Source organism: Dasypus novemcinctus, chromosome 2, assembly GCF_030445035.2.
Source record: "Dasypus novemcinctus isolate mDasNov1 chromosome 2, mDasNov1.1.hap2, whole genome shotgun sequence".
In the NCBI taxonomy this organism is placed as follows: Eukaryota; Metazoa; Chordata; class Mammalia; order Cingulata; family Dasypodidae; genus Dasypus; species Dasypus novemcinctus.
Genome location: NC_080674.1, coordinates 77,527,855 through 77,546,023, shown reverse-complemented (window position 1 = coordinate 77,546,023; position 18,169 = coordinate 77,527,855). Strand labels below are relative to the sequence as shown.

The 18,169-nt window shown below is 40.2% G+C and overlaps 1 protein-coding gene across 3 annotated transcripts in view; it reads right to left on the bottom strand.

Annotated features, from left to right (window-relative positions):
* Window positions 1-18,169, bottom strand: part of IQGAP2 (IQ motif containing GTPase activating protein 2) — a 301,443-nt gene that overhangs the window by 149,839 nt on the left and 133,435 nt on the right. For 2 of the 3 annotated variants that reach the window (XM_058275088.2, XM_058275083.2), the window contains exon 3: window positions 2,300-2,456. In XM_058275088.2, coding sequence (XP_058131071.1) covers window positions 2,300-2,456 — 157 coding nt within the window. Of the gene's footprint in view, window positions 1-2,299; window positions 2,457-6,576; window positions 6,592-18,169 lie in introns of those variants that run through there. The other variant, XM_058275085.2, reaches the window with a different exon arrangement.

The following is an 18,169-nucleotide window of genomic DNA, read 5'->3' as shown; positions in this document are numbered from 1 at the left end:
TCATTCCTAGGCCCCCCACAGGTACTTCATTTCATAACAAGCGTTGAAAGGCTTACTTTCCCTGTTCCCATCCCAAAGATTATGATCATTTAAATAGTAGGACCTCTGAGGCCAAGAGGAAAAAGTTGCTCTGAGGGAGTCCCCGGCTGAACTGGAAGGAGACCCCTGTCTTCAAAGTGTCTGACAGGCCAGGCGGGGAAAAGTAGCAGTCCACGAACAGCACTATCCCATGTCTGTCCTTCCAGCCTAATTCTCCCTGTTCACAAGGCCAAAACAAAATACCCACAGCCCCCTTTCCAGTGATTCACTTGAATCCAGTGACTGAAGTAGATCACACTTGATCTACTGTTAACTCTGCATGGCTGTTTATACGAATAGACCTAAATCTTCTGTATATCCATACGAGAAACAATGAAAAAATAAAGGCCATGGCCAGAGATGTGGACAAATGTCACATTTCCCGAACTAAATTCACAAGAGTTATTTTTTTTCCTGTGCTTTTCTGAACTTACAAAAATGTTTTTTAACATTAGAAAAGAGGCTAAATCTTGGCTGGCTAGATCACTATTTCATTAAAGTCCTGTGAAAGGTATTAGGCTATCATGAACTGAACCTCTAGGGTGAAACAGGATTTAATCAACTCGAACTGACTTTGTACACACTTTAGTTATAACATTATTCAAAGGCAGAAACCTTTGCTCTGTTACCATTTTAATAGGCTATGAAAACAGACGCAAAGAGATTTGTCAACTGATCTTGGCTACTCTTAGGCTTAGCGATGGCTCATTTGACCTGAATTCAGTATCTATATTTCTAAAATAAATTTTGTTAAAAGGACAACTGAAGGTTAGTTTGAATAATGCAAGAAATAGGAAATCCTTCCTTATTCAACCATACGCATTGTCCTTGCAATGGTAAGGAAAATAACCTTTAATGATATTTGAAGACCTGCAGATAAAAAAATGTTATGATATAAAGAACTAAATACAATATATTAAGAAAATAAGGAATCAAGTTTTTAAAAAGTTTGAGAAACCTTGGCTCTTAGTTGACAAGAGATCACATATTCCAGGATGGAACAATACACATTTTAAAATTCCTTTTTGAATACAAATCTCTTTAGATTTGAGGCTCTTTTAGGTTGGTGTTTATATTTTCCTCTTTCACTTTTTAATGGAAAATTTCAAATGCAAAGGTAAACAGAATAATAGAATGAACTCCTCTGCACCCATCATCCAACCTTGATGATTATGTACTCATGGGTATTCTTGTTTCATCTACCCTTCCAATACCATTATTTTGAACTAACTGCAGACATGACTTCATTTTATCTATAAATATATCAATATGTATCTACAAAAGAATAGGATTATTTTTTATAAATAATATTGCTGTTTATCTTGGTTTTGTCCCTTCTTTTCTGTTGTGCATTTCAAATTTAAATATGGTGACTTTTACATTTTTTTCCTCCCTGAAAAGGCTATGATAGTTTTATTTTGTGGTCCTTCTGAAATAAACCATGAAACAATTTTTGAAAGTAGTTGCGTACAAAGAGGTTAGTCTTATTTTGTTTTAAAAGCCAAATGGAAAGGAATTCCTGATTATACTACATTACTACTCACTGGTTCTAACTCTTTTGGGGCCACAAGTTCAAGTCCCAATTGGGTACTTTATTCCTTGATGAGAACATGGAGAGTAATAAACTGTGGTGGTAAAAAAAAAAAAAAAAAAAAAAAAAAAGGAGGGCTAAAGAGTACCCCCCTTTTATATTTACTGGCACTAAGAGCGAGCCACAAATGGCCTCCATGATGGAATAATATGTGTGGGGAAGGTGAGGAAAGGGGATAATGGGGCTGTGGGGAAACCCAACAAATCAGATGTATCTCAGCCTCAGCCCAGAAACAGAAACCCTTTGCCCTTTAAAACTGCTCCTGGGAGTGGATGTGGCTTGAGCAGTTGAGCACTTGCCTCCCACCTTGGAGGTCCGGGTTCAGTTCCAGATGCCTCCTGAAAACGCAGAAACAAGCAAAACAAATGATATAACCAACTCAGGCGAGCCAATGTGGCTCAGTGGTTGAGTGCCAGCTTCCCATATGCGAGGTACCTGGACCCCAGTCACTCAAAATAAAGAAAAACAGCTACTGCCTCAAGATTGATTATTAACAAGCTCCAAAGACCAAGGACACCCCCCTCCCAGCAAAATCCTACTAGAAACACTAAGAGGAAAAGAAGGGAACAGATATGAAATACCAAACTCTAGCTTTCAGCTGGAAGCCAAAATCAAGTAGAACTCAGTTACCTTATAACGCGTTTGCTCCACATCATAGATCTTTTTCTCAGATACCATTTTAGGGGCAAAGAACTTGGCCAACTTTGCAAGGTAAACTCCATTCCGGAGTCCTTCTTCCAGTTCAGTGGTCGGTGGCAATTCTTCAACTAAGCAGACTTCCATCCACCTAAAAGGATTTAAAAGAAGTAAAGTGACTCGATTGTGTGATGCTCTGTAAATGAAGAGATCTCGGGTTTTACTGAGTGTTGGAGATGTTAACAGAGACCAGTCTTTGAAACATCTTTAGGTGTCACAGGTGGGAAGAGAGGAGTTTCTGGGTGGCACAGGGATTCAGAACATGAGCTGAACAAGGGAGAATAAAAGCACAGAGGCACTGGACTCACTACTGCCTTGGGCTTGTCAGCTTCACCCTGACCTGCGACTTTGCCAGTTCTCTTTAGTGTCAAACAGGAAAAAGCCCAAACCTTTCTGTGTGGGTGCAATCAGTCCTGCTGACATCAAGGAAAAACGAAATTCCAAGTTTATGAACCCTGAGCAGAGGATTCTCACAGGGGATGTGCCTTTGGGGGAGAGTACAGTCTAAGGTACAGCAGAATCCATGGTTGCCTCAGTCGTGAAATGACTCTCAGGGAAGATGTAATGAGACAGGGAAAAGAGGCACCAACACTTCAAACAGCAGACCCAGGCTTCTTTTATAACATGCACTCCTTTTCCCCACACCAGGAACTTACTACAAGATGCTTACCTTTGGGGAAGACATAGTACGTAGTGAGTTTCGGAAACAAGATTTTAGAAAAAGATCAGTGGAAATCTCAGGACATGGTGCCAGTATTGTAAAAGAGAGGGCACCACGGTCACGGCTGGCTCAAGGACACACAGTGGGAGGGAAGCCAGGCCAGTTTTCATTTCACTCTGCTGACCTGAGAACCTGCCAGAGTTCAGAGTCCAGTGCTATTGTAACTATTACCTCCTGTAAGATCCAATAGTCCCGTGTGCAGGGTCTCAGTGAGGAATGCCCAGCCACCCAGTCACTGATCCAAAAGCAAATCATGAACTCTGAGCTTGAGCACCATCCCTCTAGGGCCAATTCCCCAGAGGATCAGTAACTCAACAGCAGCTGGTCCTAAGGACAATTGGAAGAGAACAGTGCATTGTTCTGCAATATCAGTGCAGAATCCAAGAACTCGTCCTGACATAAACTGGGAACACTAAAATATCCCAACAGCTTGTAATTCTGAATTACATATTTAAAAAACTCAGCCAGCCCTTAATCAAGTAAAGAGTATTTACTGACCACTTATTAAATACTTTAAAACATGCAATATAAAAGTATATTCAAAGAGCATAAAATACAACTGAGGAGACAACACAATTCCAAGGAAAACCCAGAGAACCATAGGAGAGATGCCATTATGTCCAATGCTACATGTCATAGTAAGAAAAAATTTGAGAATAGGGTAGGACCATTGGTTTATCAGTGAAGTAAACAGGGAAAACATTGAAAAGGTGGTAGGACCTGGCCTTGGCCTAGAAAAATGTAGTATTTGCAAAGGAAGGGAGAGCACCAAAGTGGGAGCAGGACAAACTGAAGACAAAGAAATAAGGCCAACTCATGATGGAAACCCTGAGAAGGCTTTGGGCCTTTGAGGAAATGAAGCTGGGCATGTTAGCTGAAGCCAAGCTATGAGGAGGAGTGCTCATGTTTATTATTACAGAAAGCTGGGAGCTCCTGGCAGCTTCTTAAGCAGAGGCGGGACATGCTGACAGAGATAATTAGAGAAAATTAATCTGGTATGATGGATGTCTCAGAGACAAGGCACTCAGATATTTCCCAACATGAGTTGTTAAGGGTCTGGATTAGGAAGGAAGAAATGGAAAAGGAGGGAACCCCAGAGATATTTCAAGGAAATAGTAACAGCTTGGAAAAGGGGGTTGAAGGAAATGGGAAGTGTTACAGCCAAAAGAAGGAGTATGGTGGGAAGAGAGCTCTCTGCACCAGGACTTGGTCCTTGACAGCGAAGTGGCCCAAGCAAGTCCCTAACCTCTGGGCCTCTGTTTCCTCCTCCATAAAGAGAGCTGTAGGAAGGATCAGATGATAAGGTCCTTTCCAGGTCTAATGTCAAAGGAGTCTGGAAACTGGAAGAATGATGCTTTGCAAAGAGGAAGAGGTAAAATGAGATGATGGGGAGCTTGCCTTTGCCCATATCGTGCAAAAGGAGAATAAGGATTATTCAGTTTATATGAGCCTTGCTTCAGATAAACTGAAGTAAGAGTACCATGGACTTGCTAAATTAAAAAAATAATAAGAATAATGCTGTCCCCCCATTTTAATCTAGCCAAGATGGGAGCCACTCTACTTGACAGATTTTAATTTAGGTAAACTGGAACTTAGAAAATTCAGTTAATTCCCATTAAAACATAACCTGCTTTCAAATAATTTTGTTATCAATAATTCAGGAAATATTTTTTAAGAAATTGTCATACAACACTATATGAATGCTTTATAACAACTAGATCAGAATAAATGAGTAAGGGGTAGGAAGGTAAGTTGACAACTGGTAGTAAGGGGCAGGAAACTAAACTAAAAACAACCCTGAAGTATGATATTTTAGATTTAAGCTTGCTTAAAAAAATCATTTTTTAACATTAGAATCTATGCGCAGTTGGCATAAAACTGATACCAAAAACTTTAGGTTGACAGCCTATTTAAAATACAGCCATTGCTGATGCTGCAACATTATGAACTGCTTTGAAGACAAAGGGCATCACTTCTTTCTCTTTATAATCTCTTTGTGTCTGGCAACATGCTTACAAATAGTAGGTACTCAATAAATGGATATTAAATGAAAGATTCTGACTACTTAAGAAAAAATTTCAAAGTGTCACAATTACATCTTAAAATCTTTTAGGACATTGCCAGAGACTTAAAAGGTCTTCATTTTTGCAACATTAAGCATCAAATGGATATATCTTTTTCATGCCTTGAAAGTCAAAAGATATTAGTTATCAATGATAACTGCAACGTTTATTAAATGTTATTTGGTGCTAGAACCTGGATATAACGTTTTATGGGGATGATTTCATGCCCAAGAAGACCACACTCCATGAGGAAGAAGTGCTACTGGAATCACCATTTGCCAATGAGAAATCTGAGAGTCAAAGAACACCAAGGGCCACATAGTGTGAAATAACTCAATCAACTTTCCAGGGGCCTCTGCTCTTCCAATTCCACCTTTTAACTTCCTGTATCTTATCAAACAGAATAATGTATCTTCCAGTCCAGGTCTACAACCTAGTGTAAGACAGTAGCGATACCAATGTACTATAGACTAGTTCTAGAGAAGCAGTAAGAATTTCACGGTTCGGAGACACACATGTCTTGATCCAGTATAAGGTCAGAGGATAGTGGTCAGGGTTGAAACATCCTAGGGTTTCATTTGTTTCCTTGGAACTCTCTCTTTGTCATCTACCTAGCAACAGGCATGGTAAATGGCCTGGGTTGCCTCTTATGGGTACTATAGCAAGACAGGAGTTCAGGGTAGGGAGCTGAGATACTATTCAAATAGTGACCTCCTCAAGGATCCCTGGAAGTCTAGGCAGGATTTCAAAGATTCATCAATAAGTACTACACTTTGCACTCCTATCAGTTATTAGTGTGTGGTCAATAAACATTGAATGATACAAAGGTTCTTCATATGGGACAGGTGGGAGAGGCTGCTAACAGAATAACCAGCCAGTCTGGCTGGTTATCATTGCTCTAAAGATATTAAAATACATTGCAATGGAGCAGGAGCTATATATGCAAACTTCTAAACTAGGACATAGTCAACACGTGGACTGAAGATCCTTGTGACCTATTTTTCAAAAGTGTAAGAAAAGAGAGCTTAGACCACATCATTAAACCCAAAGGCTAGGGGACAGCTATGAGTGGCTGCCGGCCAGGTTTATATTTCCCAACCCAATGGCCTCTGTATAGGGCCAAGTGGCTGGGTTCTGACATGGAATGTGAGGGGAAATTGAGGTGCACCACCACTATGCCTGGCTCATGAAGGTCTCCTGTGGATGAGACTTCCCTCTCTCTTCCCTGGCTGCTGGCTGGCTCCTACAGCCCAGAACAACCTCGAAAGAGGTAGGAAAACTGCCATCAGCCTGAGTGACTTAAGAGTGGTTTGGTAATGAGCCCTCTGCAATACTTCATAACCACCCTGCACTACTGAACTTCATTATGAGCAAGAAAAACTACTGCCAACAATCAGTGGCTTATCGGCCGTATAAGCTAGTATTACCTGGTAATTCCAAGTGTGATTTCTGTGACATGCTGGGGTGGAAACTTCCTATAACAATAGTGCAGTAACAACTAGCCTGATGTTCAGGAAATTTGACTCTGTGATAACTTGCTGGATACCCTGCAACAAGTCACACAAAATTCTGAGCATTCAATTTTATTCCATGAGACTAAGTTTATAATACAATTCAATATAATAGTATAATTATGTAACAAGATTTTTGTTCAATAAGTTTTGAGATATTTATACCCCATACAATTCACCCATTTCACTGGTACAATGCAATGTTTTTTAGTATATCCACAGGGTTGGCAGCCAACACCATTGTCAACTTGAGGACATTTTCGTCACCCCAAAAAGAAACCCTGTGCCCATTAGCATCACTCCCCATTTACCCCTAGTCCCAGGCAATCATTAATCTACTTTTTGTCTATAGGTTTGTCAATTCTGGACATTTCATCTAAGTGGAATCACAAAATGAGTTAAGTTGTGACTGGCTTCTTTTACTTAAGCAAAATTTTTCAAGGTTTATCCATGTTGTAGGATGTATCAATACTTCATTCCTTTTTACTGCCAAATAACATTCCATTGTATGGAATGTATTCTTCCAGTCATCACTTTATAGACATTTGGGTTGTTTCCACTTAGGGGCTATTATAAATAATGCTGCCAGGAACACCTGTATACACGTTTTTGTGAGAACACTTGTTTCCATTTCTTTTAGATCTACAACCTAGGAGTGGAATTGCTGTGTCACATGGTAACTCTATGTCTAATACTTTTAGGAACTGTCACACTGTTTTCCAAAGTGTTACACTGTTTACCTTGCCCCAGCAGTGTAGGAAGGTTGCAATTTCTCCATATCTTTGCCAACTCTTATCTGTCTTTTTGAGTATAGCCATCCTAGTAGACGTAAAGTAGCACCTCATTGTGATTTTCATTTCCCGAATGACCAATGATATCAAACTTCTTTTAATGTGTTTATTGGCCATTTGTTTATCTTCCATAGAGAAATATCTATTCAAATAATTTTCTCATTTTTAACTGAGTTGTCTTTTTATTGTTTTTATTGTTGTAAGAGTTCTTTATATATTCTGCATTCAAGTCCCTTATCAGATATGGTATTTGCAAATATTTCCTCCCATTCTGAGGACCTTAATTTCATTTTATAGTATCTTTTTATTAGAGAAATTGTGGGTTTATATACCATGCATAAAATAGAGCATTCCCAAATACCACCCTATTATTAATACCACTCTGGTGTGCTACATTTGTTACAATTGATGAAAGCACATTTTTATAATTGTACTATTAACTATAGCCCATAGTTTAGCTTAGGTTTTGGTTTGTGTAGCAGAGTTCCATGGACTTAAAAAAATTTTTTTTATTCTATTACTATTCATATAACTTAACATTTCCCCATTTAACTATATTCAGATATATTTCAGTATTGTTAATTATGTTCACAATGCTGTGCTACCATCAGCACCATTCATTACCAAAACATTTCCACTTTTTAAACCTTATTTTAAACCTTAACTTTCCATTCCCTAACCCTACTCCATCCCATGGTAACCTATATTCTAGATTCTGACTTTATGAGTTTGCTTATTCTAATTATTTTAAATCAGTGAGATCATACAATATTTGTCCTTTTGTGTCTAGATTTCACCCAGCATGTCTTCAAGGTTCATCCATGTTGTTACATGTTTCAAAATACCCCTTTTTACAGCTTGTGGCAATTTGATATTACTGATGAATTCCAAAAAGAAATACTGATGTTTTTAACTGGCCTGTTCCTCTGGGCATGATACCCTTTGATTGTAATAAATTCAGAGATTTCACTTTTACTTGATTAAATTAAGATTAGGACTTTGATTCAGTCATGTCAGTAGGAGGCTGAGTCCCTACCCCCTTAGTGGGCAGACACTAACAGAGAAAATGACACAGCAGAGAGGAGAGCTGAGTTTTGACACTGGAGCCCTGGGTAGAGAGCCTAGCAGTTTGCCTGATAGTTTACAGCTGGAGAGAACAGGGCACCTGAGCCCAGAAAGAGACGAGCAGGGAGAAAGGCGAGCCTCATACCAGCCTACAGCAAGACTGGATGTGTATTAGCTGTTTTATACTTTCACAATAAAGTCCTTTGAGGCACTAAAGTTTTTAATCTTTCATGAGATCCCATTTATCTAATATTTTCTTTTGTTGGTCATGCTTTTGATATAGAGTCTAAGAAACCATTGCCTAATAGAAGGTCCTGAAGATGTGTCCCCAGATTTTCTTCTAGGAGTTTGTTAGTTCTGGCTCTTACATGTAGGTCTTTGATTCACTTGGAGTTGACTTCTGTACAAGGGATTCTCCCTTCACTCTTTTGCACATGAAGATTCAGTTTTCCCAGCACCATTTGTTGAAGAGACTAGTCTTTCCTCCAATGAGTGGTCTTTGTCCTCTTGTCAAAAATCATATGGCCATAAATGTGAGTGTTGATTTCTGTGCTCTTGATTTGATTCCCCTGTTCTATGCCTGTCCTCATGTCTCTGTCATTCAAGAAATCTATCTCAAACTTTTTTTTAAGTTAAGGTATCCATAAAGGACTTGACATATAAATGTACAAGATCTGATCTAAGTAAGAATGAGAGAAGAGGGAGGGGGAAAGCAACAGGGAGGAGGAACAGGAGAGAAACGTAGAAATCTTCCCATTTTAGATTAAGCCCAAAAAGAAAAATGTCATTTTGTCCTGCAAGAGACAAAAAAACCCAAAACAAAACCTGAACCTGAGACAAACAACCCATTCCATTCTGTTACTCTGTACCTAGTGAACATATGAAAGTTGTTTCGTTGAGGTATTTGCTATCAGAGTTTTTATCCAGGAAATCACCAACTATAAATCTTGGTCTCCATCACATAGTGCTGCATAGAACAAATGTCCCAAAAGTAGAGCTGTTGTCCAAGAATAGAAAATGCGATTTTTTCTGTAGAAATCCTGTTTTAATGCAGTGCTCTTTTCCATGAACTTTCAAGTAACAGATGTCAATTTTTCTCCCTAATATCAGCATATTTAAAAAAGAATATAAAAACATCTAGTTTTTGTTTTTACATATAATGTAATTGGTCACTCTTTATCTTTTGTGTTAACAAGACATAAAAAAGTCAGAAGAACTAAATTAGATTCTCAAGTTAAATCTTTTCATTTGCATGGGCCCAGTGACACCTAGTTATAAATTATTGGTGCAAACGTTTTGCAGAACAATCGATGATATAATAGATAATTATTACACACTGATTAAGTTTAAGACACGGTGCTAAGTGCTTTACTTTCATTTACTCTCTCCATATTCCAACGAATTAACCTCCTCATTTAAAAAATAAGGAATAAGATATCCTGAAAGATTAACTATATTGTCCAAGATCATATATAAGTGGGAGAACTCAAATCTCACTCTGAAGTCTATTAACCATCCTATTATTCTACTTCTTGAAAGAAACAGAAGAAATTTTAAATACTATCCAGACATTTCACTTTGTGAATATAGCTTAATAAAACACAGCTGTGGTCCAAGATTAGCACACAACACAAAAAAGTGAAAACAACCTAAATGTCTAACAATAGGGGACTGATCACATAAATTATGTTTTACCATTGGATAGAATATTATGTGGCCATTTGAGATATTTTCAAAGAATATTTAAGAATATGGAAAAATAGTGATGGTAAATTAAGAAAAAAGCATGATGATTATACACAGTAAGAAGGTTTTGTTTCTAAAATATTTATATATACATTTAAATGTGTAGGGACTAGAAAAACAGCAAAATATGGTGGTTTTCCCTGTTAATTACATCATATGTCATTACACTTGAGGTTCTTCTGCATCTTATTTTTTTATAAGCATGTATTCTCTTCATAAATGAAAAATTATGAAATATAGTATTCTAAGGTTCCTGTGTGTTTCCAATGTATACTAGAGGTTACTTGCTGATTACACCTAAAACTGGAGCCAAAATGGAGCTCTATGGTAGCAAACACAAAATGGGGAATGCCCTCTTGTCATGGTCTGTGACATGCCCTTAGCTAACCCACCCCACCCCTAACCCACATATGCACTGTTGCTTTACACAAAGCACAGATTTAAGTGCTCTTCAGTAGGAGCTATACAAATATTTATATATGTTAGTGAGAGCCAGGTTTCCACCATCATGGGGTCCCTCCCCCTTGTGCTGATAACAACCACAAACAACTGTAGCTCAGGCATTGCCCAGCTCTTAGCAGGTGCTTGCTATTGAAATGAGGGCATTCTCACACAAACCCAATAAGCTGGAGATTATGCCCTTTTAATAGAGAAGGGAAGAGGCTCAGAGTTAAGTGGCCCAAAGTCACACAGCTAGGAAGCAGCTGAGCTGTGATTTAAATCCAGACTGTCAGCTCCATAGCACACATCTCGGTCACACTCCACTCGGCTCTGACAAATAATTTAAGGAAAGTCAGTAAACAGGGCTTAAGCTCACTTCCTAGGAATGTTCACTTCTTAAACAGAAACTCACAGTGAAGTCTTCTCCAAAACTAAAATAAACCAGTTCAGATCTTCATAAACTATGTTTTCCTAAAGCAAGGTGAACTTGTACTTAAAAAAGACAAAGCTGAACATGCTCCTTGGGACAAGCGGAAGAGGCTGCTGTCACTTTCAAAAGATTCTGTGGGGTGCAGCTGTGCATTCAACTTTGGATCCCTGAAAACCTGGCTTCGAACTTGGTTCTGCAACTTATCAGTTATGATTACCTTGGCTTGCAACAATCTCCCTGGGCTGCAATTTCCTCTTTAGAAAATTGAGTATACCATCAGCTACCTCACAGAGACATCATGAAAATTAAACAGATACCATATGTGAAGTGCTTGGGGGTGGGGTGGGGAAAGTGCCCACCATACAAAAGGCACTCAAGAAATACCATACACAAAAAAGAAATAAAAAGGAGGATGGCAGGTGAGCTTAAAGTCTAATGCTCAGCAGGATCAACACTGTCCTTTGCATGCCCTAAGCAGCCTGGCCCCACTTACCTGATGAATATGTAAGACCCAAAGCCCTCTGGGGGCAGATTGCTGGGGCATTTGTCACCCTGTGGGAAAACCAGCTGACCAAGGTGTTTCAGAGAAAGGAACTAAAAAATGGGACTGACGATCTGGCTTTCCTAGAACTTGCTACAAGTAAGACTTAGGTTGTAAAGTCCACTTGCAGTACAAATGTAAAATAACCATGAGCTGGGGTGCAGAGGAAAAGCCAAGAAGAACAAACAGAAAGTAACAGGCAGCAGCTTTCTGGCACAGCAATGCTCATCTGAGGCTTCCGCAGAAATTCTGGCCTAGACACCAAGTTAAGGCTTGATAAAGCAGATTCTCCTTCCTGGGTTAGCAGCTCTGCGCACATGATCTAACCTCAAAATAATCACTGTTCTTGCACTTTTAAATACATCTTTGTCCCAACTTAGGCAGGAAAATAAAAGCAACAAGTTTAATAATATTGTAAACTTGCCTGATTTGCCCCAACTTCTTCCTAGTCTTGAATCTCCTTTTCACCATCCTTTCCTACTCCCCTACCAAATATTCAATTTGGAATTCTTAAACAATGAACATTCTAGAACATCAAGAGATTGTCATAGCTAAAGCCAGGCCATATTTCAAAATATAAGAAACATTGGCAAAAGCTGTGGCCACTGTGGTTTTCCTTCCCTCACACCCTCCCCTTAAAGGGCAGGTATCTTGTGCATACAAAGTTAACCCTTGCTTGGAGGTGGGGATGGCAGGGAGGAGACATGAAGATTAATTCCTCTGGAGTCCAAAAGATCCAAAAAGCTTAGCTTTCAGCAGGTAACAGTGAAGTAAAAGCACAACAAGGAACCACTGGTAAGAGGACTGCAATTCTGAAGGTAATTAATGGCCATTGAATTATATATTTGAATGCAATTAAAAGGGGAAATTTAAGGTAGTATATGTGTTACTAGAATAAACATTTTAAAAAAATCAAAGGACTGTGCAACACAGTGACCCTAAAATAAACTATGGACTATAGTTAATAGCATGATAATAACATTGTTTCACCAATTTTAACAAAGTTTAAACACACAAATATAAAGTGTTAATAGGGAAGACTGTGCATGTGAGAGTAGTATACAGGAGCTCTGAATTTTCAGCATGACTTTTCTGTAAATCTACAACTTCTCTAATAAAAAAAATTAAAAAGGTAAGTGTGAGAAATGCCACTTTTGCACTATACAAGCCCCTTCCTCCTCCTGCTACACCCTTTGCCCAGTCCTTTTTGATTTCCCCCACCCCGCCCCCATTACCAACAGTACCACGGAAGTGACAGACAGGGACTCACTAGATGCCATCAATCACAGTCAAAGGCAGAATGAAAAGAATCCAACATATGTTCTCAAAAATGCCTCCCCCTCTCTGCTCCTGCCTCCTCTTCACCGATGTGGGCAAGCTACTTTTTAATCTCTCTTCAGGGGAAATGTGTGGGGAACAGACATTCCAGTACCATTCTTCTTTTGTGTGTCCATATTTACAGTTCACAGTTCACAGGCTTCCCAGGACACAGCGAAGCGGGGCTGTGCACCAACTGGCTACTGACAGCCCAGGTATGGTGGGCGGAAGGACAGCCGATAAAACAAATGCTGCTCTAGGCTAGGGGGCTGGTGGGATAGAAACCTGGCTGCACAAGCCAGGTAGCAGATGGCACGCTCTGAAGTCGTATCACTCATTCTGAAGGCAAGAGAACCTGGAGCTCCTAACTGTTCTACTGACCACAGTTACACTTGAGAGATCGATTCCTATGGCAACAGTTTTATTCAGAACACATGTAAAATAAAACAGGGATGTTTCAAATGGAAAGCAGACACTTGCATTCATTTCTGGGACTAGAGCAAGAGGCAGAACAGGGTAACACATCATAAACTAAGGAGGAGTTTCTTTCTTTGACTCTCTAACCACCCCCATTGGGCCTTCATTCTGACTAAAAACCACAACAAAAGATTGCCTATATGTATGAGGATGTTAATCACAGTGATATTAAAAAAATAAGCAACTTAGTTCAAAAATAGGAGAGATTGTGAAGTAATGACCTACATGAAACACTAATCAGCCATTAAACATGATGACAATCTAGCAATGTGTGGGAAAGATGATACAGTGACTGGTGATAAGTAAATAAAATAAACAATAATACAGAAGAACATGTGGTGGGTTTTTTCTGAAAATAACTATATCAGGTGTGTCCACATTTGAAAAAGATGAGTTTATATTAGGGTAGTATAATTATGGAATAGTTTTCCAAAAAATCAGTTTTGAAATGATCTTTGATAAAAAGGTAAAAGAACAATTGGGGTAAGAGTCACAACACTTGCTTCAACTATTTTGAAAACCTCAGTTCTTCTATTAATAAGAAGTATAGCAACAAACTAGACGCACACCCAGCAACATGGACAGAACTTTAAGAGCCTAGCAGGGGGGAAAAGCTAAGAAAGAGAATGTGATACCCATTTCATTTGCATCAAATAAATATTTACACATGCCAAGACACTTTGCACGAACACGTACAAACCTAAGTGATCCACTTTATATGCATCACAATGACCATGCGACCAGTGAGTTGACAGGGAGTTGGTATGCTGAGCCATCGGTGACTTGAGTGTGATTAGCTCAACCTCTGCACCCAGAGGGCCAGGCAAGATTTTAAGATTTTAGAATAAATTGCTATAATTTCACACAGCCAGAAATTTCCTTTTCATGATCATCCCAAGCTCCCAAATAGTAGTTGCCTTATACAACATCTACTTGTTTTCGGTCCCCAGGTTCTAATTTTGCTTCTATTTAATGCAAGATTAAAAGACTGCAGAAAATCACTACCAAAAAAAACACAAACCCATTTAATCATGTTGCCAATTGGGGAGGGGGAGGAACCTTTTGAATTTTGTAATATGAGCACATTAACCAAATAAAAATTTTAAAACAATCATCCATGATGTACACATATGCTTAAGAACAAAAATGTTACAATTATACAAACACTAGTAAAAACCCAAACAACTACTCCTCTCTAAGCTATACCCTGCTTTCACTTAGTTTTTCTAGATCCTTTTCACCCAGCTCAACCAAAAAGCAGCTCACAAGGTGGCAGCATTTGCTGCTGTGCTCAGCTGTACTTCCTTGATTTTTCACGTAGATTAATAATTAAAGCCCAGGCATCCAGAATATCTTCCATGACCAAAGGGGGTTACATATTGTTGTCAAGTGTCCCTGCCTTGTGTACTTAACCCTGCTCAGCTAGGAGAGGGACAGACTCATCTGTGATCCCCACCTGTAGGAAAGACAGGAGTGTCCGGGGGCTTCAGAGACCTTATACCTAAACAAAAAAGCCATGTTAAAAAAAATAATAATAATATGGCCCTTTTCTTAGAAGTCACCTGAATAACAACAACAACAATAAAAATACGGTCCTTTTCTTAGAAGTCACTTTACCGGCTGTCAGCTCCTGTGTCAGCACAGAGGCTAGCTGGGGCTGGCACGGCAGGAAGAGCAAGGGGAGCTCAGCCACACGCTCGCTGCCTCCAAAAGCCGAGAAAGCGAAGCCTGCAGGACCAGACCCAACAGCGTGTTCCAGACCCTGGCATCCTAATTCCATCCACAGTGCACTTCCCCTCAGAAAGCCTTTGAGATGCGCAGGAATTTCCAGACAGATCTTCAGAGTCCATTTCACTTATCTAACAACTTCGTCACTGGTCTGCATTGAAACAGACATCAGAAATAGAGAAAACTTTCTTCCATGCAGAACCCATGGGGACTGGGAAGGGGGAATGCAAGTCCAGGTCAAAGCAATCCTGTCCCTCCCACCCACCTCTTGGGGAAAAGAAAGACAAGCGGCGCTCTTAGTGGGGAGCTGTAAGAAGCAGCCAGAGAATAAACTGCTGTGCAGTAAGAAAATCAAAATTCATACTTGAAAGTGGTATACTCCATCCAGGTAGGAAAAAGAAGACAGACAAGCAGACAGGAAAAAAGAGATGGACACAAAAAAGGACATGCACGGGCAGGGATGCGAATCTGAGTGTCCGGGCTTGAGACCCCATCGTGCCTCTGCTTCCATTGCCACCAACAGGTCCTTGCTCGTGTTCATTCAAGTCCTTAGCGACCACACAGAGAGACAGGCAGAAACCCCCAAGGAGAGTCACACCAGATTAGGGAACCTGATCTGGTTATAGCCGAACTCTATTACACTCAGGAGTTCTAGTGTTTCAGGAAATATGGCTTGACTGACAGTAGAGCCAGCTCAGTGCAATAACAAATCATGCTGCAAGGGTGTCCTGGGGCGGGCTTGGGTTTCACAATGCCTCCATTTCATGACTGAGAGGCAACCTCACCCAACACTTTCTAGTACTGAACATCCATGAGACACACCATCTGAAGCCGACCAGTCGTCTTCACAATCTAAAATCTATGAGTTGCTGTTTTTCCCAACTAGAACATACTCAGACAACTAAATGGGTTGGCGCACACATGCGCATGCACACACACACAAAGCTAGCTCCTGCCTCCATGAAAAGGAGATTTCTAGATATGGTCACAGGCAGATGAGAACAACAAGCAGGGACTCAGAATTCGGTGGCAACCAACTGAAGAGCCACTAAGTCAGTTCCTGGCAGAGCTAGAAGAAAGAGCACATGTGCCTGTAGGACATGACCAGAATGGGATCTGATTGTTCCAGGTAAGAGAGCACACTCAAATGGGCAGCTGCTCTTAACTAGTAGGGGCCAATCTGTTCCCAAGACCTGTTTCCCAAGGAACTCGAGCAATGCAAGGAGAGGTAATAAGGGGATTTCAGATTTTATCAGGAGAGAAGTGTCAGTGGAGGTATTAAGTAGCCAGGGAGAGCAGAAGTATTAGCAACATCTAATCACCTCAATTATTTAATAAATTGGATCAAGTTCAGACTAACTTTAGCCTCAGAAAATCCACTCCACCCTGGCGGGGCTGGTGAACAGATGCCTGCCTTAGCGACGCGGGACCTGCTCAGGAGTGGAGCTGGCGGGGGGTGGCTGCATGCTGCTCCTCTCCTGCCCCGGCTGCCTCATGGCCTGCTGGGCCACCGGGTTCCTACTTGCGGGATTTCTTCATAAATGGGAAATCCTGATTTTTAAATATTCACAACCATTTCTAAAAATGTTTTAAACTCTACAGGTGAAATGACACACACCTGAAACTTACAGCATTTCAAAGGTGTGAAAACAAGCTTCATGACTATGTTCACAGAGGGGTGAAGGTAGGCTATGAGTTTGCAGGGAAGCATTCTTGAAAAGCAGAGCTTACCAGAAAGAAGGAAAATAAACCAAAGGAAAAAAGATAGAAAGAAAATCACTGTATTTACATAATTTTACATTTGTTATTAAATATACATTAGAAGCAGCAGCATAAAAGTAAAACAGGGATATACACAGAGGAGGTAGTCAAAAGGAGGCACCATTCTTACATGACTGCTTCCTTAGCAACCAATATAGGAATGAGAAACTGCCAACTACCATCCCCTTAGATATCAGAAGGTGGCTATGCCACTGATGAAGGTTTGTGATGCAGAAAAATAAAGCCATTTTATGGTATTACTCCTAAAAAATGGAGTGAGGCTTCTCAAGAAACCAGTCACACCAAGAGGGCTAAATACACGTAAATATATCGTGTGTACTTGCAACCAGCAATAAGATTGTACTCTGGACTAAGGCAGGCAGGCAGGCAGGCAGGGGCCAGCTATGGGCCCCTCCCAGGCGTGCTCAAGACGCCAGCTGCAGCCAACAGTCCTGCCAACTCCTTGGTCCAGCAAGAGAAGCAGCACACTTTCTGGACTCACGTGGGTCTGTGTTCAAACCTCACCCCTTCTTCCAGGCCTTGCAGACAACACCTACTATGGAGGCAGGCAATAACAACTCCGACAGGCAGAGCAGTCACCCTTATATGGCAGAAGATTCTTAACCTGAGTGTTACGCCAATGGGCCAAATGATGGAACCAGGATTCTAACTAAATCAGACTCCAAACAAAACCCATGCTGGTTCTGGCCCACTAAGCAGATTTGCCTATGGAAGGATGAACAAGACCCAGTTGACAAAATGAGCCCAAAGGAGTGCTACAAATATCCAAAGTGATTTTGGAATTGGCAGCTGCTCCCAAGCAGCCTAAAAATGCAAAGGATTTTGTTTATGTTTTTGAAAATCTATAAAATCTGACATTGTGATAGGTTATTATAAATATCAAAACTAAGTCAAACCATCCACCCCCTTCCCTATAACTTTCACAAAGGAACACCACCAGTCCGCGACAGCTACAGTCCGTCTGACCTTCAGCAGAAAGACAAAAGCCCTATTGAAAATAAATAAATAAATAAACTAGTTCTGAACAGAATGCACCAGAACTCAAATTTGCCAAGCTGTCTGCACTTTGGAATTTTGCAGTGTTTAATGTCAACTGCTCAGAACTGGCCTTGTGGGTCTCTCTGAAATAGAACTTTAATATCACTATTACTACCCAGCTCTTTAGGCAGCATTTTAGAGAATCAAAAGTCC